Source organism: Entelurus aequoreus, linkage group LG13, assembly GCF_033978785.1.
Source record: "Entelurus aequoreus isolate RoL-2023_Sb linkage group LG13, RoL_Eaeq_v1.1, whole genome shotgun sequence".
In the NCBI taxonomy this organism is placed as follows: domain Eukaryota; kingdom Metazoa; phylum Chordata; class Actinopteri; order Syngnathiformes; family Syngnathidae; genus Entelurus; species Entelurus aequoreus.
Window position 1 is genome coordinate 30,161,661 of NC_084743.1, and position 27,333 is coordinate 30,188,993.

At 41.1% G+C, this 27,333-nt stretch overlaps 1 protein-coding gene across 4 annotated transcripts in view; it reads right to left on the bottom strand.

Moving 5' to 3' along the window:
* Positions 1–8,674: 8,674 nt before the first annotated feature.
* The window catches only part of LOC133663287 (trace amine-associated receptor 1-like), a 55,865-nt gene continuing 37,206 nt past the window's right edge, over positions 8,675–27,333 (bottom strand). For 3 of the 4 annotated variants that reach the window (XM_062067650.1, XM_062067651.1, XM_062067654.1), the window contains exons 2-3: positions 10,416–10,591; positions 8,675–10,226 (exon numbers count right to left, since the gene is read on the bottom strand). In XM_062067650.1, the coding sequence (XP_061923634.1) occupies positions 9,410–10,226; positions 10,416–10,591 (993 nt within the window). In that variant the 3' untranslated portion in view covers positions 8,675–9,409. Of the gene's footprint in view, positions 10,227–10,415; positions 10,592–12,732; positions 13,389–27,333 lie in introns of those variants that run through there. The other variant, XM_062067653.1, reaches the window with a different exon arrangement.

Consider the following 27,333-nt stretch of genomic DNA (forward strand, 5'->3'; position numbering starts at 1 on the left):
GCTGACACGGCTGCTCTCCCATCCGAGCCACGCCATACGTCACTTATTTGTTCCTTCAAATAAACCTTTGTAGTTTGTACAGCTCCATAAATTGGATCATGTTAGTACATTGTTTCACTTCTTTACTTAAAGGCCTACTGAAATGAATTTTTTTTATTTAAACGGGGATAGCAGATCTATTCTATGTGTCATACTTGATCATTTCGCGATATTGCCATATTTTTGCTGAAAGGATTTAGTATAGAACAACGACGATAAAGATTGCAACTTTTGGTATCTGATAAAAAAAAAGGCTTGCCCCTACCGGAAGTAGCGTGACGTAGTCAGTTGAACATATACGCAAAGTTCCCTATTGTTTACAATGATGGCCGCATGAAGTGAGAGAGATTCGGACAATTTCCCCATTAATTTGAGCGAGGATGAAAGATTTGTGGATGAGTAAAGTGCAAGTGAAGGACTAGTGGGGAGTTGAAGCTATTCAGATAGGGAAGATGCTGTGAGAGCCGGGGGTGACCTGATATTCAGCTGGGAATGACTACAACAGTAAATAAACACAAGACATATATATACTCTATTAGCCACAACACAACCAGGCTTATATTTAACATGCCACAAATTAATCCTGCATAAAAACACCTGCGTGTTTGTTATGCTAGCTCCTAGCTCCTCTGCTAGCTCCTAGCTCCATAGAACACGCCAATACAATTCAAACACCTGATCAACACACACAATCACTCAGCCCAAAAGACCGTTCACCTAACCCAAGGTTCATAAAGCTTATATATTTTTAAAAAGTTACGTACGTGACGCGCACGTACGGTACGGTACATGTTATGCTAGCTCCTAGCTCCTATGCTAGCTCCTAGCTCCATAGAACACGCCAATACAATTCAAACACCTGATCAACACACACAATCACTCAGCCCAAAAGACCGTTCACCTAACCCAAGGTTCATAAAGCTTATATATTTTTAAAAAGTTACGTACGTGACGCGCACGTACGGTACGGTACGTGTTATGCTAGCTCCTAGCTCCTATGCTAGCTCCTAGCTCCATAGAACACGCCAATACAATTCAAACACCTGATCAACACACACAATCACTCAGCCCAAAAGACCGTTCACCTAACCCAAGGTTCATAAAGCTTATATATTTAAAAAAAAGTTACGTACGTGACGCGCACGTACGGTACGGTACGTGTTATGCTAGCTCCTAGCTCCTATGCTAGCTCCTAGCTCCATAGAACACGCCAATACAATTCAAACACCTGATCAACACACACAATCACTCAGCCCAAAAGACCGTTCACCTAACCCAAGGTTCATAAAGCTTATATATTTTTAAAAAGTTACGTACATACGCAAAAAAAAGTTGCGCACATACGGTCAAGCGATCAAATGTTTAGAAGCCAAAGCTGCATACTCACAGTAGCACGTCTGCGTCTTTGTCATCCAAATCAAAGTAATCCTGGTAAGAGTCTGTGTTGTCCCAGTTCTCTACAGGCGTCTGTGTATCGAAGTCAAAAGTCCTCCTGGTTAGAGTCTCTGTTATCCGAGTTCTTCCATCTTGACTGCATCTTTCGGGAATGTAAACAAAGAAGCGCCGGCTGTGTACTGTTGTGGCTGACTACGTTCGAAAAATACGTCCATTTCGCACCGACAACTTTCTTCTTTGCTTGTTCAGCTTCCTTCTCCATAATGCAATGAACATGATTGAAACAGATTCACGAACACAGATGTCCAGAATACTGTGGAATTATGAAATGAAAACAGAGCTTTTCCGTATTGGCTTCAATGTGGAAGGCATACCCGTGTTCCCCGGTCTACGTCACGCGCATACGTCATCCTCAGAGGCTTTTCGAACCGGAAGTTTAGCGGCAAATTGAAAATGTCACTTTATAAGTTAACCCGGCCGTATTGGCATGTGTTATAATGTTAAGATTTCATCATTGATATATAAACTATCAGACTGCGTGGTCGGTAGTAGTGGGTTTCAGTAGGCCTTTAATCCATTCCATAACGTAATTCCACATACTGATATTCCACATCAAATACGACTTTGGGACAAATGATGATCTAAAACCTTACCGGTATATTTTTTAGCCTGAATATCAGAAGGAAGATCTATAAATTTTAGCTTTGGTGAAACACTAAGCATCATGTGGCAGTATTGCAAAATGGTAAACAAGAAATACAAACTATGAACATAATAAAACAATCATATACTGTACGATGTCTGCTCATACTGGGATGTTCATATCTTCTCATTTAGATGAAGCATAAATCATAATCCTCACGCAGTACTGCCATTAGCTGCTTTGTTCGCCAACTCATACAATATATTCTGTATTTTATGAATTAGAATGCATAAAGAAAAACATGTGTTCTTGTTTTACATAGGGATTGTGAATGACGGGCAACATTTAAGAAAAAGTGCAGTTCTCCTGTTAAGGGGACCGATGACGATTTTAATCTTCATTGAAATTACTTCCTTGTGGTCACTTTTTTTTCTTAGTTTTTGGAGTTTGTCTGCAATATGTTAGATTGAGGAGGCGTTCCCAAATTGCAAATGAAACCATGCCTCGCCCTCTCCAAAAGTGTCAAAATGTATTTTTTGAAAATGTACACTGTTTAAATATATATCTGTAAGTTAATACCATTTTTTTCCAGACACAGTCGAAGAAAAACTTCACAAACATAAGATGGATTCATCAGGTCACAACATTAGGTACACCTGCACACTTTCCGATTAATTCAGACTCTGCATTAAAAAAACATTTTTTTGGCAGCATTTATGTCATTGCAGTTGCACGTCAATGTTATTATGCACCTGCACGATCAGATGAAAATAATACTTTCTCGAAAGTGCAGGGAATTCTATACTGTCCCCCAACTCAATTCTCTACAAAGTGCTGTTAGTCATATAGAAAAGTATCTTTATGATTTTTTTAAAGAACATTTTTGTTACAACAGCGGGAGCCGGAAGTTGGACTCTAAAACGGAACTTTTTACTATATTTAATAACAAAAAATGTACAATAATTGTGAAGAAGAATCAATGCCAAAAAATATGCAGCCGAGGAAACATGACACCAAGATCAAAAAGTACGAACATAATTGAAGATGCCACTAAGTAATCAATGCCAGGCTGGAATGATATTCAAAATTTAAAAATGATTAAGTAAGTAAAATACATAAACTTACACCATCCATCTTATTCCGCTTTTCTGAGGTCAAGTCGCGGGAGCAGCAGCCTAAGCAGAGAAGCCAAGAATTCCCTCTGCCCAGCTACTACGCCCTGCTCTTCCCGGGGAATCGTGAGGCATTCCCAGGCCAGCTGGGAGACATAGTCTCCCCAACATGTCCTGGGTCTTCCCCGTGGCCTCCTACTGGTCGGACGTGCCCTAAACACCTCCCCAGGGAGGCGTCCCGGGGGCATCCTGGTTAGATACCCGAACCACCTCATCTGACTCCTCTCGATGTGGAGGAGCAGCAGCTTTACTTTGAGCTCCTCCCGAATGACAGAGCTTCTCACCCTATCTCTAAGGGAGAGCCTCGCCACCCAACGGAGGAAACTAATTTCGGTCGCTTGTAGCCGTGATCTTGTCCTTTTGGTCATAACCCAAAGATCATGACCATTGGTGAGAATGGGAACGTAGATCGACAGGTAAATTGGGAGCTTTGCCTTCCGGCTCAGCTCCTTCTTCACCACAACGGATCAATACAGCGTCCGCATTACCGAAGACGGCGCACCGATCCGCCTGTCGATCTCACAATACACTCTTCCCTCACTCGTGAACAAGACTCCGAAGTACTTGAACACTCTGCTTGAGGCAAGATCTCCTCTCCAACCCGGAGATGGCAGTCCACCCTTTTACGGGCGAGAATTTACATTAATGTGGAGAAAATGTATGTTTAAGCCAACACCAAGGATACAAAAATGCAAGCATGAGACAAACAGGTCCGTGTCCAGGCGTCAACAGGTCCGTGTCCAGGCAAGAGGTTGAGATCCAAGAGTGGAAGCCAGAGAACCAGAGGGGAACAACAAGGAAGACGAGACACACAGCTTGTCACGTGGAACAAAGTCAGATTGCAGGGAGGACGACATGAGACCAATCAAACACGACGGTTGCACACAGAGAGAGAGTAAGGTTGCATAGAGCTGGATGATCGCTTACGGTACTCGAACAGATCATTACGTTCTGGCCCGGAACGCAGGACTGCACTGGCTTAAGAAGCCCAGGAAGATCATCAGTGACAGGTGCGCAGAGTGCTGATTGATTGCAGCTGCTTGCTGCCACCGGAGTGACGCGTGCAGGAGATTATTATATTCCGTGGGCGTGTCCCGAGGTGCGCTCCGCGGTGCTTATTGATGAATAATAATGGATTAGATATATATAGCGCTATTCTTGACTCTCTAAGCGCTTCACAGACAACTAAGAACCCATCAATCATTCATTCATTCATTCCACAGTCATGACAGTGATAAGCTACATTTTCAAAGGCCCCTCAGACCACCACCAAACAGTCATTCACATCTGTTTTCAATGAATAGAAAGAAGACACAAGATGCTTGATTGCATTCTCATGGGCTACACAACCGGCCCAACCACCTGCGAATGCGAGAAGAGGACCATAGGACTGCCTTGTCTGTCCTCTGCTACCCAACCAGTGCAGCTTAAAAGATCTCGCAGAGTTCAAAGACAATGCAAAAGACTATGTAAAGAAATGGGAAACTGTCATATGACCACATGCTTCAAAGACACGAAAAGAAGAAGAAGAAGAATCGCAGGCTGTGGCCTGTCTCTTTTATTTAACATTTCCTAGTGTCTTTACTCTCATTTGCTTTTTTATTGTGCTTTTAATCACATCCAAATAGTGTCAATAATGTAATTTCAATTGCACATATGTTCATTCACATCTTCGAACAATTACATCTGTACTTTTGCAATATAATGCTGAAAACAAGTCCATATTCCTCTCTTTAAGAAGGGGAACCGGAGGGTGTGTTCCAACTAATGATAAATAATGGGTTGTGGGATAAATAACTATTGTGGGATCACACTCCTCAGCCTTCCCGGTAAGGTCTATTCAAGTGTACTGGAGAGGAGGCTACGCTGGATAGTCGAACCTCGGATTCAGGAGGAACAGTGTGGGTTTCGTCCTGGTCGTGAAATTGTGGACCAGCTCTATACTCTCGGCAGGGTCCTTGTGGGTGCATGGGAGTTTGCCCAACCAGTCTACATGTGTTTTGTGGACTTGGAGAAGGCATTCGACCGTGTACCCCAGGAAGTCCTGTGGGGAGTGCTCAGAGAGTATGGGGTAACGGACTGTCTGATTGTGGCGGTCCGCTCCCTGTATAATCAGTGTCAGAGCTTGGTCCGCATTGCCGGCAGTAAGTCAGACCCGTTTCCAGTGAGGGTTGGACTCCGCCAAGGCTGCCCTGTGTCACGATTCTGTTCATAACTTTTATGGACAGAATTTCTAGGCGCAGTCAGGGCGTTGAGGGTGTCTGGTTTGGTGGCTGCAGGATTAGGTCTCTGCTATTTGCAGATGATGTGGTCCTGATGGCTTCATCTGGCCAAGATCTTCAGCTCTCACTGGATCGGTTCACAGCCGAGTGTGAAGCGACTGGGATGGGAATCAGCACCTCCATGTCCGAGTCCATGGTTCTTGCCCGGAAAAGGGTGGAGTGCCATCTCCGGGTTGGGGAGGAGATCTTGCCCCAAGTGGAGGAGTTCAAGTACCTCAGAGTCTTGTTCACGAGTGAGGGAAGAGTGGATCGTGAGATCGACAGGCGGATCGGTGCGGCGTCTTCAGTAATGCGGACGCTGTATCGATCCGTTGTGGTGAAGAAGGAGCTGAGCCGGAAGGCAAAGCTCTCAATTTACCGGTCGATCTACGTTCCCATCCTCACCTATGGTCATGAGCTTTGGGTCATGACCGAAAGGACAAGATCACGGGTACAAGCGGCCGAAATGAGCTTCCTCCGCCGGGTGGCGGGGCTCTCCCTTAGGGATAGGGTGAGAAGCTCTGTCATCTGGGAGGAGTTTAAAGTAAAGCCGCTGCTCCTCCACATCGAGAGGAGCCAGATGAGGTGGTTCGGGCATCTGGTCAGGATGCCACCCGAACGCCTCCCTAGGGAGGTGTTTCGGGCACATCCGACCAGTAAGAGGCCACGGGGAAGACCCAGGACACGTTGGGAAAACTATCTCTCCCGGCTGGCCTGGGAACGCCTCGGGATCCCCCGGGAGGAGCTGGACGAAGTGGCTGGGGAGAGGGAAGTCTGGGCTTTCCTGCTTAGGCTGCTGCCCCCGCGACCTGACCTCGGATAAGCGGAAGAAGATGGATGGATGGATGGATGGACAAATCCATATAACATGGAGGGTAAATAGTTATATATCTCAACACTTTCTCTCTTATGTATAATCATCACTTGGCGGTACTGTTGCTTTAACAAATCTCTTCATTTTACATATTTGTACTAGGGTTGTACGGTATACCGGTATTAGGTACCATATGTCCCGGCAAGAAATCTGCGTTCAAAGAACTCCGGCTTATTAGTGATTCCCAGAGCCCAAAAAAAGTCTGCGGGCTATAGAGCGTTTTCTATTCGGGCTCCAGTACTCTAGAATGCCCTCCCGGTAACAGTTAGAGATGCTACCTCAGTAGAAGCATTTAAGTCCCATCTTAAAACTAATTTGTATACTCTAGCCTTTAAATAGACCCCCTTTTAGACCAGTTGATCTGCCAGGACCCAGGGTGGACCACTCATCTGTGCTTCAGTTGGGGACGTCTCTGCGCTGCTGACCTGTTTCCACTCAAGATGATCTCTTGCTAGGCCCACTATGGACTGGACTCTCACACTATTATGTTAGATCCACTATGGACTAGACTCTCACAATATTATGCTAGATCCACTCGACGTCCATTGCACCGGTGGCCCAGGAGGGGCGGGGGGCTCCCCATATCTGCGGTCCCCTCCAAGGTTTCTCATTGTATCCCATTGGGTTGAGTTTTTTTCTTGCCCTGATGTGGGATATGAGCCGATGATGTCGTTGTGGCTTGTGCAGCCCTTTCAGACACTCGTGATGTAGGGTTATATAAGTAAACTTTGATTGATTGATTGAAAAACTTAATTGAGAGTTATTTGGACACTAGGGGAACATATTCTACGTAACAAAGACTTAAGGGTTAGGGTTAGGGTTATTGTAGTTTTGTGTTTTGTGATGTAAGAAGAGACCATATTCATTAAGTGGTATTAAAGGGCCATGCAGAATAAGGCATTAATAAGTACTTAACAATGACTGATTAAGAGCCAATATGTTACTAATTTGCATGTTAATAAGCAACTAATTAATGATGAATATGTTCCCCACACTAAAGTGTTACCATATATATATATATATATATATATATATATATATATATATATATATATATATATATATATATATATATATATATATATATATATATATATATATATATATATATATATATATATATATATATATATACACTACCGTTCAAAAGTTTGGGGTCACATTCAAATGTCCTTATTTTTTAAGGAAAAGCACTGTACTTTTCAATGAAGATAACTTTAAACTAGTCTTAACTTTAAAGAAATACACTCTATACATTGCTAATGTGGTAAATGACTATTCTAGCTGCAAATGTCTGGTTTTTGGTGCAATATCTACATAGGTGTATAGAGGCCCATTTCCAGCAACTATCACTCCAGTGTTCTAATGGTACAATGTGTTTGCTCATTGGCTCAGAAGGCTAATTGATGATTAGAAAACCCTTGTGCAATCATGTTCACACATCTGAAAACAGTTTAGCTTGTTACAGAAGCTACAAAACTGACCTTCCATTGAGCAGATTGAGTTTCTGGAGCATCACAATTGTGGGGTCAATTAAACGCTCAAAATGGCCAGAAAAAGAGAACTTTCATCTGAAACTCGACAGTCTATTCCATATATATATATATATATATATATATATATATATATATATATATATATATATATATATATATATATATATATATATATATATATATATATATATATATATATATATATATATATATATATATATATATATATATATATTTATCGGAGTGCCATTTATGGTAGAGATGCACACTCCTAATGGTTACATTTCCACAATTCAACATATCTGGAAAGGGGTAAGAAGAAGCAAATCTATATAATCATACACCTTCTCCGTGTCTTTTACTGTTAATTTTTTCACATCATTTTTTCGACATAGTTCACTCCCTGTGTGAAAATGTGTGCAACTGTGCATTATGTGTGTCATTATATAAATTGTTAATTTTGAACAAACATTCTATCAAATGTACATAGTATATGTGTATTGCGGTGTGGTCTATAACAATTGTAACACTTTTAACGTGGTTGTTTTGAAATGTTTTAATTTATGCGTTGTATCTTTAAACAGTTTAAGAATTGATAGGTCTCTTTGCACAGGCACATTATGGCTTATACTTACTGGGATACGCATTTTATGAATTGACAGTTGTATAGGTCCCCTTTTGAATAACGGGTGATTGTGAGAGGGAGTGTCTTTGTATGAAATATAGGTATACATATAAGTTTATATTTATGGGAGAAAAACAAATGTCACACCGCCTGACATACAATATTTTGTATGTAAGTGTTGTCAAATTAAAGACTACAGATGGATTCCTTGTGAATAATGTATTGTACACTGTACATAAACTAATAAAAACAAACATATCTCAATAAGTAACAAAAAAACCAAGCACATTGCATCTAAAGATACAGTACATGATGGTCTGAAAAATGTGACTTATTTGTACACTTTGCAATAAAGCCCTAGACAAACAGTGTGTATATATACTGGATATAGGGAATATGATTAGAGCCAAGAAAATGAAGTTATCCTGTTAAAGTTCACGTCTTCTTCTAATATTTAAATGTGCTTGATTTTTTGTGTCTTATATTTGTTGTAAAGATCCAGACTGCAAGTACATTTGATGATAAGATTATTAAATTCAATTATGCACACAACATTCAGTGTTAGATTTATTGTATATTCCTGATATTCACAAGTATTCACACCTATTACGATGTACATATTGTTCTGAAAGGATTGCTCTAGAATGTGCACACTCCTTTATAACTGTGCACAAGTGTGTGCTTGCTCTAAATAATCTAAAAAACAGTATTTGAATATTTTTAAAATTACAATCACAAATGCTAACAGTCTGTTGTCACTTTCCAGAAAACAAAAATCAGCAAAATACATTTCCTTTGACTTAAAAATGTGCCGAGTGCATACAATGATGTTGGCCTAAACACTGCTGAATGAAATTAAACGACTGGTTAACTGATTAATGTGTTTATGTGTCAATCGTTGATTTTACAGTACGTTGCTCTGCCTGGAGCCAGGCTGCAGTATGTGCAGAGTGACAATGCGTCTTATGGCTCTTCTATACCAAGAATAAAACAAGGTATATATCAAAGGGTTTAAAAAGGAGTTGAAGTCAAATAGTAATGGACCGTATTTTGCAAAATAATGCATAGATTTTGTGTCGGCTCCCAAATGGGCAATGTAAAATGGGCAGAGACACATTAGGAAGACAAGGACAAGGACACCAAGAGTCCTGGCTGCCTTCAACTCTGACTTCTTTACTCTCACTGTAACAAAATGCTGTACTTTGACTGATGTAACATGAGAGCGCATGGCTCGGGCCTGAGACAAAGCAACCACAAACACTCTCATGTACAGAGTGAAGATGATGCTGAAAGGAAGGATGAAGGTCACAACGACATCAATAATTACTGCATTGTTGTCAATAATAACAGCGCACTCTCCATAGCAGGACTGATACTTTCCAGGATGAGCCATTTGATCTTTCAAAATGATGCTGTTGTAGAGGAGAGCAAAGAACCAACAGAGACAGACACAAAGTTGAACTCTTTTTACACTGACTTTGGTGTTATAACGCAGAGGATCACAAATAGCAACATAACGGTCCGCTGATATCAGCACCATGTTTCCAACTGAGGCAGAAGTTGCTATGAAGGACAATAAATTATACAGAGAACAAAAAACGTCACCAAAAGGCCAACAGGATGTTTGTTGCAGGATTCCTCGCGGGATCCCCAGAAGGCCCACCAGAAAGTCGCAGACAGCCAGAGACAGAAGAAGGAAGTTGGTGGGAGTGTGGAGCTGCCTGCAGACATAGAAATAAAGAAGACAACATATGGAGTGGACTAAAGAGGATTAAAGACATAGTTCACCACAGTTCACACAGAAAATGAGATAGGACACTGAAAACGACACATTGAAAAACAGTATAAATGTCATGCAACTCGGCTACATTAGGAACATGTTGCTGTGAGCCTTGAAAAAGGATAAGTGCCTGAAATGGGAGATTGAGATGATGACCAGCAGGTTGAGAACCACTGTGAAGATGCAGAGGATGTACAACAGAACACTCCAACGAACACCTTCAGACCAATGAGACGTTTCCTTCCTGCAGGATATGTTGAGGAGTTGTGGAAAGCAGTACTCGGATTGGTCCTTTGTCTCTATCATCTGGAAGAAGAGATGGGAAGCTGGACCCCTGGCAGATATCTGCCTCAGCCCTCTGCTTTATACATCTTATTAGTTTTCATACACCCCTTTGTACCTCCCCCAAGCAAACCCAAACAGTGTTTAAGAGTATGATGTCATGATTACATGTTATGCTTGTGGTTGCAAGTATTTAGTTGCAAATAGGAGTCATTGACAATAATGACGGTATTAATGATGTTTAATGGTGAAAGATGAATGGTGAGGTGTGCTTACCTTCACACAAACTGACTTGACCAGAATTTAAAACTTTTGTTTTTGCTCCCATCTTTTATGAGCCAAAATAAATTACTGAGAAATATTTAGAAATAGCTCTAACTAGTTTCTATGGGCACAAAAGGCCTATTTGTCAAAATCTGTGTTCTGAGCCCTTCTCTTTTGTCGACATAATCCAGCCACCTCACAGGTGTGGCATTTCAAAATGTATTATTCAGTTTTATTCATTTATTTATTTATTTTTTATTTTTATTTTTTTTATTTTTTTATTTTTTTAATAATGTCCTGCCCAGCTTCTCGGGCAAATCATATAGCAGATGTAGATGCCCATATCGGCTGTTCAGATTTACTCTACAAAAGAGAAGTGTAGGATACTTCTCTTGTTGCCTTACTTGTATTTTGACTTTATTAAATGTATTTATATTATCATTTGGTGCAGCCGGGCCGGAGCAGGAGGGGATAGAAAGAGAGAAAAAGGAAGACAGAGGGGGGAATTGTGGGGACAAGAGGGGGATTAGACAGAGAGACAAAAACAACAACAGCAAACACAACAACAACAACAACAGAGCAACATCAGCAAATACGACATGTACAAATATGATGGTAAAAGTAATAGCAAATAAGCAGTTAGCGAAAATAAAAAATAAAAAATACAGAAATGACAATGAGCATTATTACACTAAAAATGGAGCAATATGAATACCAATAGAAATAGTGCTATTGATAATAAACAATACCAATACTTTACCTTTATTATCAACAATACAATTGTTCAAATGCAACAATACATATACGTAATGATAACTTGAGATACGAAAGAATGCAGAAAAATGGAGGGGAAGAAAGAGAAGCAACCTACATTAACCTTGTAGATTGTTATAGTAACAATAGGTTAAGCTTTGTCAGTGTGCCATGTGTTATACCCAGTTTACCCTAGGGCAACAACGTTAATATATGTTTGATGAAACGTGATTATGTGCATGAGTGTATGTGTGCATATGTACTTGTATATGTACAGTATGTGTATATGTGTGCTTGTACAGTGAATGTATATGTACAGTATGTGTATATGTGTGTACAGCGAATGTATATGTACAGTATGTGTATACAGTATGTGTGTTTGAACAGTGAATGTATATGTACAGTATGTGTATATGTGTGTTTGTACAGTGAATGTATATGTACAGTATATGTATGTGTGTGTTTGTACAGTGAATGTATATGTGTAGTATGTGTATGTGTGTGTTTGTACAGTGAGTGTATATGTACAGTATGTGTATATGTATGTTTTTACAGTGAATGTATATGTACAGTATGTGTACACAGTATGTTTGTATAATGAATGTGCGTGTGGATGTACGAACTTTGAGTGTGTAAATATGTACTGTATTTATTTGTATATGTACTGTATGTGGGAGCGTAACCAAGCAAATATTTGGCTAACCAACTAAAATTAAACAAAGAAAAAAACTCCATACCATCCATTAAAGACCTACTGAAACCCACTACTACAGACCACGCAGTCTGATAGTTTATATATCAATGATGAAATCTTAACATTGAAACACATGCCAATACGGCCGGGTTAACTTATAAGGTGCAATTTTAAAATTCCCGCCACACTTCCGGTTGGAAATCTCCTTTGGATATGATTTATGCGCGTTACGTCATAAAATGCACGGAAGTGTTTGGGCCCTATTGGACACAATACACAAAGCTCTGTTTTCTTCGACAAAATTCCACAGTATTCTGGACATCTGTGTTGGTGAATCTTTTGCAATTTGTTTAATGAACAATGGAGGCTGCAAAGAAGAACGTTGTAGGTGGGATCGATCTGTGTCTTAGCGGCTAAGTACAATACTTTCAGCAACACAACAAGGACTACTTACCCTGATAGAAGACGCCTAGCTGATGCTTGCCGCCAAACCCACGGATGAAGTCCTTCGTCGCGCCGTTGATCGCTGGATTGCAGGTGAGCACGGCTGTTGATGGGAAGATGAGGGCTGTCTGGCGTAGGTGGAGCGCTAATGTTTTATCATAGTTCTGTGAGTTCCGGCTGCTAAGTTGCTAAATTAGCCTTAGTGTCGTTAGCAACAGCATTGTTAAGCCTTACCAGGCTGAGAATTTTTAACCGTGTGGTTACATGTACATGGTTTAATAGTATTTTTGCTCTTCTGTCTATCCTTCCAGTCAGGGGTTTATTTATTTTGTTTCTATCTTCATTTGAGAACGATGCTAGCACGTTAGCTCAGTAGCTAAGTGTGTCACCGATGTATTGTCTTGGAGATAAAAGTCACTTTAAATGTCCATTTCGCGTGCTCGACTCTCATTTTCAAGAGGATATAGTATCCGAGGTGGTTTAAAATACAAATCCGTGATACACAATAGAAAAAGGAGAGAGTACATAGTTCTGTGAGTTCCGGTTGCTAAGTTGCTAAATTAGCCTTAGTGTCGTTAGCAACAGCATTGTTAAGCCTTACCAGGCTGAGAATTTTTAACCGTGTAGTTACATGTACATGGTTTAATAGTATTTTTGCTCTTCTGTCTATCCTTCCAGTCAGGGGTTTATTTATTTTGTTTCTATCTTCATTTGAGAACGATGCTAGCACGTTAGCTCAGTAGCTAAGTGTGTCACCGATGTATTGTCTTGGAGATAAAAGTCACTTTAAATGTCCATTTCGCGTGCTCGACTCTCATTTTCAAGAGGATATAGTATCCGAGGTGGTTTAAAATACAAATCCGTGATACACAATAGAAAAAGGAGAGAGTACATAGTTCTGTGAGTTCCGGTTGCTAAGTTGCTAAATTAGCCTTAGTGTCGTTAGCAACAGCATTGTTAAGCCTTACCAGGCTGAGAATTTTTAACCGTGTAGTTACATGTACATGGTTTAATAGTATTTTTGCTCTTCTGTCTATCCTTCCAGTCAGGGGTTTATTTATTGTGTTTCTATCTTCATTTGAGAACGATGCTAGCACGTTAGCTCAGTAGCTAAGTGTGTCACCGATGTATTGTCTTGGAGATAAAAGACACTTTAAATGTCCATTTCGCGTGCTCGACTTTCATTTTCAAGAGGATATAGTATCCGAGGTGGTTTAAAATACAAATCCGTGATACACAATAGAAAAAGGAGAGAGTACATAGTTCTGTGAGTTCCGGTTGCTAAGTTGCTAAATTAGCCTTAGTGTCGTTAGCAACAGCATTGTTAAGCCTTACCAGGCTGAGAATTTTTAACCGTGTAGTTACATGTACATGGTTTAATAGTATTTTTGCTCTTCTGTCTATCCTTCCAGTCAGGGGTTTATTTATTTTGTTTCTATCTTCATTTGAGAACGATGCTAGCACGTTAGCTCAGTAGCTAAGTGTGTCACCGATGTATTGTCTTGGAGATAAAAGTCACTTTAAATGTCCATTTCGCGTGCTCGACTCTCATTTTCAAGAGGATATAGTATCCGAGGTGGTTTAAAATACAAATCTGTGATCTACAATAGAAAAAGGAGAGAGTGTGGAATCCAATGAGCCAGCTTGTACCTAAGTTACGGTCAGAGCGAAAAAAGATACGTCCATCACTGCCTCTCAAGTCCTTCACTGTAACGTTCCTCATCTACGAATCTTTCATCCTCGCTCAAATTAATGGGGTAATCGTCACTTTCTCGGTCCGAATCTCTCTCGCTCCATTGTAAACAATGGGGAATTGTGAGGAATACTAGCTCCTGTGACGTCACGCTACTTCCGGTACAGGCAAGGCTTTTTTTATCAGCGAGCAAAAGTTGCGAACTTTATCGTCGATTTTCTCTACTAAATCCTTTCAGCAAAAATATGGCAATATCGCGAAATGATCAAGTATGACACATAGAATGGATCTGCTATTCCCGTTTAAATAAAAAAAAATCATTTCAGTAGGCCTTTAATTTTGACTTTCAGAGCACCTCATCGATTCCACTGCATAAAGGGAACATTAAATACCTGGGAATCAATATTTCCTCCACATTGTCAGATCTGAATCGCTTGAATTACTCCCCAATCTTAACATTTATTGAGGATGATCTGGTGCGTTGGAAAGCACTGCCAATCTCACTTATGGGAAGGGTTTCTACCGTGAAAATGATGGTCTTGCCTAGGGTTAATTATCTCTTTTCAATGATTCCAACCAAACCTTCTCAAATCTGGTTTAAATCACTAAACTCACACATCAATCAGTTTCTTTGGAAGAGTAAACCAGCACGAATCAGCCTTAAAACTTTACAAAAACCCAAAGAATACGGGGGTCTAGAACTCCCAAACTTTTCATATTACTTCCTTGCAAATAAACTACAATATATATTAAAATGGACCAATCCCACTTTATTAGATAGTTTATGGTTAGAGATTGAACAATCACTTAGCCAGGAGATCCCAATTTCTAACTTGCCCTTTATTAGCCAAATTCTCCGAAAACACAACTGCTTCAAAAGTATTAATATACGCACTACCTTAACAGCTTGGTGGGAGTTTTTGAAAATAACTCGATCCCCGCTCACTCCCTGTCAATTTACGCCTATTTGGAATAATCCTGATTTTCTTTCAAACAAGAAGCCATTGAACTTTCCAACATGGTATGATAAAGGAGTCAGATGTCTTGGGGATATCATCAATGCAAACAGTTTTATCTCTTTTAAAAGTTTAATAACACAATATGCAATCAATCCTAATAAATTCCTAGAATATATACAAATCAAATCTGTAATTAGCGCAAGATTCAACAAAACAACATGGGAAAGTAATCCTACGACCGTTCAATTCTTCAAAACATCTGCCCCCAAAGCTTTATCCAAATTATATGCTCTCTTATCAAAAATAGATAACACAATAAGTATCCCAACTTCCAAATGGCACTCAGACGTATCCACAAGCCTTGACCCAGAATTGTGGAAACAAATATGCCTCAATACTTCTCGTTTGATTAAGAATCCAAATTTACGACTGATTCAGCTCAAAATACTTTACAGAATACATTACACTGGTCTAAGAATGTATAAAATGGGTTTAGCTGACTCTAACATTTGTGTACACTGCTCAGATAATAAGGTAGATAACTACTTACACTCAATGTGGTCCTGTGCTCCCGTGAGTAACTTTTGGCTTGGAGTGTGCGAGAACCTATCATTAGCGTTAGAGATTCCTATTCCCATCTCCCCCGCACTCTGCCTGTTGGGTGATCTCTCCGCAACTGACTTTGATATAAACAAAACATACCTCCTTATAAATGCAATAGGCATCGCCAAGAAAACTATTCTCATGAATTGGAAATCAAAAAATAATTTATGTATAAACCTTTACAAAAACATTTTATTAGATTATGTAGTTATGGAAAGAATGTCTGCTGAATCAAAACAACAACTGACAGAATTCAGATCTCTTTGGGCACCGCTAATTGATTTCCTGACCTGCTTCCCATGGGGGCTGGGGCTGGGGCTCTGTCCCGGGGGTCTTGCTCCGTGGGTGGGGGGTCGTGGGTGCCGGGGGGGCCGTGTGCCGCGGGGTCGGGTGGGCCTGGGGTGTGTTCCCTGGTGCCGGCCTGGCGGGCCGATCCGTGAGGGGCGGCCGCCTTGGGTTGGGTGGGGGGCTGCCCCTCTCGTGGGTGGTTGGGCGGGGGGTTGCGCCCGTGGGGCCGGGGCCTTGCCGCTGTCGGGCGGGGGTCGGCTCGTGCCCCTCTGGCTTCGGGTGTCCGTGGGCTTCCTCCTTCCCCTGGGGCGCGGGGCGGGGTCTGCCCGGGGTCGCCCTACGCTGCGGCTGTGCGGGCCCGCCTGGTGCCGGGTTGGGGGGGCTGCTTGCCTCCCTTGTTGGGGCCCCGGCGGTGCTGCCCGACTGCCCTGCGGGGGTCTCCCTCCTGTGTTTTACTCCGCCCTTATTTATTTATTAATTTTATTTATATATATACTTATATATATTTTTTAATTATCTATTTAATGCATTTTATTTATTCTGTTAAATTATATATGTGTATATATAGGTGCGCGTGTGTGTGTGTGTACGTTTGTATGTATGTATGGTGGAATCTGTGTGTATGTATGTAGGTACATGTGTGTGTGTCGCTGCCCCGGTGTGCATTGCTGATCGCGGCACCAGGCCTGCAGAGATGCCATGGCATGCCGGCTGTGGGCGCGGGGCTGAGCCCTTATAGCTTTTTGCCGGATGGGGTGCCTGGTGGGTGGTGGGCGGGGGGGCCTGGACGTGCGGGAAAGGCTGCGGGGTTTGGTGGCGCTGGACACTGTTGGCAACCAGGCCTCATGTTTATTTTTATTTTATTTTATTTAAAGGGTTTATTTTATTTTATTTATTATTATTATTATTATTATTTTTATTTTTATTTTTATTTTTATTTTTATTTTTATTTTTTTATTTTTTATTTTTTGTTTTGTTTTGGTGTATGTATGTGTGTGTATATGTGTGCATATGTATATGTATGTAGGTGTATATGTGTGTGTGTGTGTGTGTGTGTAAGTGTATATGTATATGCATGCATGTGTGTATGTGTATGTATGTGTATATACATATATGTATGTATATGTGTATGTGTGTATGTATGTGTGTATGTATGTGTAGGTGTGTGCATGGGTGTGGATGTCCGGTGGATCGATTGGCCTGTATGCGGATGAGTTGGGGTAGGTGGGTTGGTGGCCTCTGTGGTAGCTGGGGGTGTGCGTTGTTGTGGTTTACGGGGTAGGTCGCTTTTTTTTGTTTCGGTTTCGGCGGCCGCGGGTGTTTGTACTGCGGACGGGCGGTGGTGGTGATGGTTGCTGTGGTACTGCCGGCGGTTGGTGTTGCTGTGTTGGGTTGGAGTGGTTGGGGGACTGTGGCTGGTATCTGTGCGCTTGTGGGGTTGTGGGGGCTGGCTGGCGTTGGCTTGCCGGCTGGTTTGGGGACTGGCGTGCGGACGGGGTGCATTGACTTCTTCCCCAGTTGGGGGGCGCCATCCCCTGGCCGGAACTCGTATGGGTACGTTGCTGTGTGGATGGCCGGGATGCGGTGTTTGCATTGGGCATGGGGCTGTGCAGTTTTTCTGTGTTTGGTTGCTGGTATGGGCTCTGGTTGGGTTGGGGTGGGCGGGGGCTGGCTTTGTTTGGCGGGGGGTTGGGCTCGCGTGGCGTCACGCTAAAGTGGTCTGGTGTGGGTCACGGGCCGTGGGGGGGGGGCTTCCTGGCCGTAGTTCCTGGTTGTCGGCCGCATGGACTGGGGGGGAAGTCCGGGCTCTCTACTCGTCCTACTTATAGCACACACAGTCACACAAATATAGGACTTTGGGGGCTTGTCCTGCGGGGAGGCATGGCGGGGGATTGAGGATGCCTCCTATGGGGCTCCAGTCCTCCTGTCTTGTCCCCTGCTCGTCCCTCCCTCAATCTTAGCTGCATATTAGACACTTAGGATTTGGAGGGCTCGGCTTGGTTGGGACCCACCAAGACCTTGATGTCCCCCAATTTTAATCGCATTATTAGTTCCCATAAGCATACATATCTCACTCACGCTACAGTACACGCATCAATAGGGACTGGAAGTCGGCTGTAATGGCTGACCTCCTAATTTTAACTACACAGTAGACACTCTGGGGGCCTTGTACACATGCATGTGGGAGGGTTGGGGTTCGGCGCACCCCTCATTGCCTCGTCGGCCGGCGCGGATTCCGGGGACTGCGTTCTGGTGGCCTGCCAGGCTTTTATTCATTTATTATTATTATTATTATTTTATATATATATATATATATATATATATATATATATATATATATATATATATATATATATATATATATATATATATTTTTTTTTTTTAATATTTTTTTTTAAACATTTTTAAATTTTATTTTATTTTTTTTTTTTTTTTTTTTTTAATTTTTTTTAAATCATTTTTATTATTTACTTACTTTATTTTATTTAATTATTTGTTTTTGTTATTTTTAATTTAATTTAATTTGTATTTCATTTTATTATTATTATTGTTATTTTTTTAATTCTTATTATTTTTGTTTAATCTTATTATTTATTTGTGCGTGGCGTCGCGCGGGTCTCGCTTCCTGTTTGGTGGGGTCCGTGCCCGTGTGGCCCGACCTTGCGCTGTGGGGTCTCTGTTGGCGACTTGATGTGGTGGCGGCGCGGCGCCCGTGTCTGGTCTGGATACTGTGTCTCGGTTGTTTGGGCGGTGGTGTGTTTGTGCGGGTTTGGGTTGGGGTGGTGGGGTCTTTTGGTGGGGGGGGGGGGGTGTTGGTGTCTCTTGTTTGCGTGTTGGCGTTTGGGCTTGCTGGCGGGCTGGTGCTGGCTGATCTCTGTGATCCTGTTGGCGTGTGGTTGACGGTCGCGTTTTTTTTTTGATCGCTTTGATTTGATTGGGTGGTGCTGGCTGTCTGGGGGTGTTGTAGCTGCTGTTTCTGCTGCCGTTTGTTTGTGGTGTGGGCGCCCGTGGCTGCTGGGTCTGGTGCAGGGGGGTGGCTGATGTTGTGACTGGTGGCAGCGTGCGCGCGTGGTGGTTGTCGGGGCTGACAAACTGTGTATATGTATGTGTATGTGTATGTGTGTGTGTGTATGTATGTATGTATGTATGTATGTATGTATATATATATGTGTATGTGTATGCATGTGCATGTGTGTGTATGTGTACATGTGTATGTTTATGTGTATGTATATATATATGTGTGTATATTTCTGGGGGTACGTTCTGGGCCTGCCTGTCGGGTGGGGGTCGGCGCCTCAGGCTACTGCATCCGGACTGCGTGTCTGGAGCTCCTGGGTCCCACCGTCCATCCCTTCCGGGTGCCCGTCTTGGTTGGGGCCTGCTGGGTCTGGTCCCTGCGTCTACTGTGGTAGCTTGATGCTGCGGGGTATTCCGAGGTGCTGCGAGTCGGCCAGTTGTTGGGGTAGCGACCTTGTGTGTCAGCATGTCTCTGATCGTCTTTTAATTCTTTTTTTTATTATTTTTTTAATTTTAATTTAAATTTTTTTCATTTTTTTTTTATAAATAGATTTAATTATTTATTTATTCTTATTTTTTAATATATGTTATTAATATTATTATTATTATTATTATTATTATGTATTTATTTTATTTATTTATTTCCCCTACCTCAGGGGGGGACTCGGCGGGGCGGTTGCTGGTTGTTCCATCTCCATCGTTGGGGTCCCTGCGGGTGGGGTGGGTGGTTCCCGTGGCCCCGTGCTGGGTGGTCCTGTGGCGGCCGGCTTCGGTGGGGTGGCCGTGGGCTGGCCTCGCCGCGCTCTCCGGGGGTGGGGGGGGGGGGGCTCATGGGGGCCCGGTTGCCGGTGGGGCGGGGGCGGTCTTCCCGTCCAGTTGCGGGGGGTCTCCGGGCCCCTCGGGCGGGGCGTCTCGCCTTTCTGTCCGTGTGGGGTGTGGTCTCTCGCTGGCTTGGGGTCTGGCTGCCCTCTGCTTTTCTCGTGCCTTGTCCTCTGCCGGGTGCGTCTGTCTGCGGCCTGTTGCTGGCCCTTGTGGGCGGCGTGGTGGGCCAGGCTCTGGGGTTCCTGTCGCTGTCCGGCTTGGCTGCGTGGGGGCGGTGGCCCCTGGTTCCCTGGGCACCACACCTACTGTTTGTGGGATGGGCTCTCGGGGAGGCTGGGGCCGTACTCTGGCTCCCGCACACACTGGGAGTCAAATGTATTGTACATGCAAATTCACATATACTCACACACATACATACAGACATACAGAGGTACCTATTATTCAGTTTTAAAGATGTTTTTTTTCCTTCGATCAGACGTCATGACGGCGAAAAAAAAACCCCCAAAAAAACAAAAAAAACACATTTATGCATTCACACAAACAATGTTAGCTTTTGAGAGCAAGGATGAGGTGATAGAAGAAAGAGAAAAATACACGTTTGTCTGTGGCAGCATCTGAATGCATATAACTGTGGTGCTTTCAAGGACGTCAAATGGTTCGAAACTGAGGCGTAAGTAAGTTTTAAAGGAAAACTGCACTATTTTGGGAATTTCTATCATCATCAAAAATCCTTTTGTAAAAAGACAGTGAAAAGTGCTAGCGGCGGCTAACAATGAAGGCACACATATGCATATACTTACACGTACACAAATATATATATATATATATATATATATATACATATATATATATATATATATATATATATATATATATATATATATATATATATATATACATATATATATATATATATACATATATATATATATATATATATATATATATATATATATATACATATATATATATACATACATACTGTATATACATATATATATACATATACATACTGTATATACATATATATATATACATATACATATATATATATATATATATATATATATATATATATATATATATATATATATATAATGTGTATATATATATTTATATATATATATATATATACATATATATATGTATATATATATATATATATATATATATATATATATATATATATATATATATATATATATATATATATATATATATATATATATATATACACATTATATATATATGTGTGTATGTAAATATATATGTGTATATATATATATATATATATATATATATATATATATATATATATATATATATATATATATATATATATATATATATATATATATATATATATATATATATATATATATATATATATATATATGCAGTGGCGGGCCGTGCGTTTCCCACCAAGGCCTTCAGTGATGTCCGACTTCAATGATTACCTCTCAAAATACCGTAATTGATGTCACCACATGATCATTGCTGGAGAAATACTATACAGCAACACATTTACACCCTACTGGTGTAAATGTCAACAGTATACAAATCGGGTTACTTTCTGGCGCATTTAAAAATATATTATAACGCATCAACAATTAAAACATATACCGTAAATGTATCTGCTTGGCTAATGCAACTTCCGGTCAATTAAGTCTGATTCAAAGTACACACTTCTCAAAGATATATTAACTGCCCTGACCACATGATAGCGACAAATACACATGTAACAATGTTAATTAAATGACAAGCATGACACACTTTAACGACAAGAGTTTACAACGTTTAGTTGTAACAAAACATCTACTGTCAACAACTTGTGATCTGATTGGCTATCGCAACTGTCTATCAACTCTATGTGTTCTCAAATTCATCCACTAACGGTGAGTAGGCTATCCAATCACAGGACGCGTAAATGTCACGTTCCGCATGAGGCCAGCTCGAAGGCTTTACTGACAACAACTCGTTATCTGATTGGCTATCGCAACTGTCTATCACCTCTATGTTGATTCTGAAGGCCTCTGGCAGATTTGGTACAGCATGGCAACATAAGATAGCTGAATTCTGATTGGATACAAACTAAAACTAAAAACATCAGCACTGGAAGGAGCATAATATGACATGAAAATAATATGAATAATTTTAGATATTTAGGGAAAGTAAATACAAAAATAATTGTATCTTTAATTATGATGATGATTTCTGGTTATGTTAGGCCAGCAGAGAAGGCCTTGCTGGCCCTGACGGCACACCAGTGTATATATGTATATATACATACATATATATATATACACTCTTGGCATTTCACTTCACAGGTGAGCTTGAAGCAAGTATATATATATACAGTATTTATATATAAATACTGGGGTTGTCGAACAATTAAAATATTTTTGAATAATAATTGCATTGTTGATAGTTAACTCAAAATTTATCGTGATTAATCACAGCAGTATATAATTTTTCATCATTAATAAGTGTACCCTAGACAGATAATTGTTCAAGTTTTAACACCATGAAGTAGGGATGATGTTCGTTAAGAAATTATCGAGTTCGAGCCCATTATCGAATCCTCTTATCGAACCGATTCCTTATCAAATCTCTTATCAAATCCAGATAGGTTGTTGTGTGTGCACTGAGTTCCAAAAGCCATAGATGTTACATGACTGGGCCGGCACGCTGTTTATATGGAGGAAAAGCGGACGTGACTGAGGACAGCATGCGGCCGTTATAGAGTGAAGGTTTCAGGTGAGAGAGGACGCTAAAGGCACGCCCCCAGTGAGCATATAGTGCTGCTATGTGCGTTGTAAATTAAAAAATTGCAGACAAACACATCACCAACATGGACGAGGTGCCTCTCACTTTCGACATCCCGGTGAAGCACACTGTGGAGAAAAAGGGACCAGCACGGTAGCGAATCGATACGCACAACGGGACAAGAGAAGTCGGCTTTTACTGTTGTGCTAGCTTGCTATGGTAAAGGACAACGAGACTGACATTGAAAATGAGGAGAGGTAATCTGGCGTCTTTGATGGAGAACTTGCCCAGCTGTTCATTCCGGACACAGGAGATGAGGACTTTGATGGATTTGTGGATGAGGATTGAAAAAAAAAATAATGTGAGTACATTGATAAATACTTCAATAAAGTACAACCGAACTCAGCTTTGCTCCTGCTGCTTTTTTAAAACAGCGTCCGTGCATGCTAGCGTATGTTTTAAGCTAGCGTATGTTTTAAGCTAGCGTATGTTTTAAACTAGCGTATGTTTTAAGATAGCGTATGTTTTAAGGCAGTGTTTTTCAACCTTTTTTGAGCAAAGGCACATTTTTTTCATTGAAAAAATCCGAAGGCACACCACCAGCAGAAATCATTAAAAAATTAGAACTCGATATTGACAATAAAAAGTCGTTGTCGCAATTGTTGAATATGAATTTAAACCATAACCAACCATGCATCCCTATACTTGTCTCTAAGTACTGTCACATCACGCCGTGACTTATTTGGAGTTTTTTGGTGTCTTCCTGTGTGTGGTGTCTTATTTCTTGTCTTGCGCTCCTATTTTGGTGGCTTTTCATGTTTTCTTGGTATTTTCCTGTAGCAGTTTCATGTCTTCCTTGAGCACTATTCCCTGCACCTGTTTTGTTTTAGCAATCAAGGCTATTTAAGTTGTCGCTATCCTTCTTTGCTGGGATATTGTTGATTGTCATGTCATGTTTGGATGTACTTTGTGGACCCCGTCTGCTCCACACACTGTAAGTCTTTACTGTCGTCCAGCATTCCGTTTTTGTTTACTTTGCAACCAGTTCAGTTTTAGTTTCGTTTTGCATAGCTATCCCTAAACTTCGATGCTTTTTCTTAGCGGCACTCGCCTTTTGTTTATTTTTGGTTTAAGCATTAGATACATTTTGACTTGCAGGCTGTCGTCTGCATATTGTGATCACGACAAACCATGTTCCCGACATCTACAAAGCAATTAGCTACTTGCTGCCACCTACTGATATGGAAGAGTACTACACGGTTACTCTGCCTAGCTCTAAACAGCACCGACACATTTGCAGATTATTATTACTGGTTTGAAAAAAATATTTTTAACCCACATAGGTAAAATTACATATTCTCCCACGGCACACCAGACTGTATATCACGGCACACTAGTGTGCCGCGGCACAGTGGTTGAAAAACACTGCTCTAGAGCGGTGGTCCCCAACCGCCGGTCCGTGACACATTTGCTACCGAGTCGCAGAGAAACATTAAACAATTTATAAATGACTGCATTTTCTCCGACTAAACTTTCGACTGTCCCACTCGACACACCAATAAGCTTGTATATAGATGTACAATAATAGTTGCAATTTGTTATAACTTTGTGACATGATACAAAGCACATTAATGAACATATAAAATATAAATGTGATAGATTTCCATCTGAATCTCATTGCAAAAAAACAAGCCCATGCAGGGCTCCTACTAATTCAGCATTATAGTGAGTTGTATTTTTCATGCACGTATTTTTGCTGTATTTATCTGTCGCAAGTGGAAAGCCGGTCCCTAAAAATAATGCCTATATTAAACCGGTCTGCGGCGCAAAAAAAGGTTGGGGACCACTGTTTTAGAGCATGGAGAAGGGTCTCTGCATCTGCCGACGAATTGGATGGTATTGCAATGTCATCTGCAAAATCGAAATCTGTGATGTATTGCTACATCACAACTCCGTGGACTTGTGGTTAGAGTGTCCGGCCTGAGATTGGTAGGTTGTGAGTTCAAACCCTGGCCGAGTCATACCAAAGACTATAAAAATGGGACCCATTACCTCCCTGCTTGACACTCAGCATCAAGGGTTGGAATTGGGGGTTAAATCACCAAAAATTATTCCCGGGCGCGGCCACCGCTGCTACTCACTGCTCTCCTCACCTCCCAGGGGGTGATCAAGGGTGATGGGTCAAATGCAGAGAATAGTTTCGCCACACCTAGTGTGTGAGTGACAATCATTGGTACTTTAACTTAACTTACTGAAATCGATTATTTCATGACATTTGCAAAAAGCTCTAAAAAAAGTATTTTATTTGCAATAAAAACTAGCATATAGTTTTCGTTTTCGACAGACCCTTAGCCCCGGGGGAGAAAAAAATCCTGGCGCTGTCCCTGGTAACGCCACACTAGATAGGAGGGATATGGGGATTGATCTCCCAACCCCTAGAGCAGTGTTTTTCAACCTTTTTTGAGCAAAGGCACATTTTTTTCATTGAAAAAATCCGAAGGCACACCACCAGCAGAAATCATAAAAAAATTAGAACTCGATATTGACAATAAAAAGTCGTTGTCGCAATTGTTGAATATGAATTTAAACCATAACCAACCATGCATCACTATACTTGTCTCTAAGTACTGTCACATCACGCCGTGACTTATTTGGAGTTTTTTGGTGTCTTCCTGTGTGTGGTGTCTTATTTCTTGTCTTGCGCTCCTATTTTGGTGGCTTTTCATGTTTTCTTGGTATTTTCCTGTAGCAGTTTCATGTCTTCCTTGAGCACTATTCCCTGCACCTGTTTTGTTTTAGCAATCAAGGCTATTTAAGTTGTCGCTATCCTTCTTTGCGGGGATATTGTTGATTGTCATGTCATGTTTGGATGTACTTTGTGGACCCCGTCTGCTCCACACACTGTAAGTCTTTACTGCCGTCCAGCATTCCGTTTTTGTTTACTTTGCAACCAGTTCAGTTTTAGTTTCGTTTTGCATAGCCATCCCTAAACTTCAATGCTTTTTCTTAGCGGCACTCGCCTTTTGTTTATTTTTGGTTTAAGCATTAGATACATTTTGACCTGCAGGCTGTCGTCTGCATATTGTGATCACGACAAACCATGTTCCCGACATCTACAAAGCAATTAGCTACTTGCTGCCACCTACTGATATGGAAGAGTACTACACGGTTACTCTGCCTAGCTCTAAACAGCACCGACACATTTGCAGATTATTATTACTGGTTTGAAAAAAATATTTTTAACCCAAATAGGTAAAATTACATATTCTCCCACGGCACACCAGACTGTATATCACGGCACACTAGTGTGCCGCGGCACAGTGGTTGAAAAACACTGTTTTAAGGTAGCGTATGTTTTAAGATAGCGTATGTTTAACCATGCCTGCCTGTATGCGTTAAATACAGAAATAGCACCCGTAACTGACACGGCGCCTTTTACAAACCCCGTTTCCATATGAGTTGGGAAATTGTGTTAGATGTAAATATAAACGGAATACAATGATTTGCAAATCATTTTCAACCCATATTCAATTGAATATGCTACAAAGACAACATATTTGATGTTCAAACTGATAAACACTTTTTTTTTTGCAAATAATCATTAACTTTAGAATTTGATGCCAGCAACATGTGACAAAGAAGTTGGGCAAGGTGGCAATAAATACTGATAAAGTTGAGGAATGCTCATCAAACACTTATTTGGAACATCCCACAGGTGAACAGGCAAATTGGGAACAGGTGGGTGCCATGATTGGGTATAAAAGTAGATTCCATGAAATGCTCAGTCATTCACAAACAAGGATTGGGCGAGGGTCACCACTTTGTCAAAAAATGCGTAAGCAAATTGTTGAACAGTTTAAGAAAAACCTTTCTCAACCAGCTATTGCAAGGAATTTAGGGATTTCACCATCTACGGTCCGTAATATCATCAAAGGGTTCAGAGAATCTGGAGAAATCACTGCACATAAGCAGCTAAGCCCGTGACCTTTGATCCCTCAGGCTGTAGTGCATCAACAAGCGACATCAATGTGTAAAGGATATCACCACATGGGCTCAGGAACACTTCAAAAACCCACTGTCAGTAACTACAGTTGGTCGCTACATCTGTAAGTGCAAGTTAAAACTCTCCTATGCAAGGCGAAAACCGTTTATCAACAACACCCAGAAACGCCGTCGGCTTCGCTGGGCCTGAGCTCATCTAAGATGGACTGATACAAAGTGGAAAAGTGTTCTGTGGTCTGACGAGTCCACATTTCAAATTGTTTTTGGAAACTGTGGACGTCGTGTCCTCCGGACCAAAGAGGAAAAGAACCATCCGGATTGTTATAGGCGCAAAGTTGAAAAGCCAGCATCTGTGATGGTATGGGGGTGTATTAGTGCCCAAGACATGGGTAACTTACACATCTATGAAGGCGCCATTAATGCTGAAAGGTACATACAGGTTTTGGAGCAACATATGTTG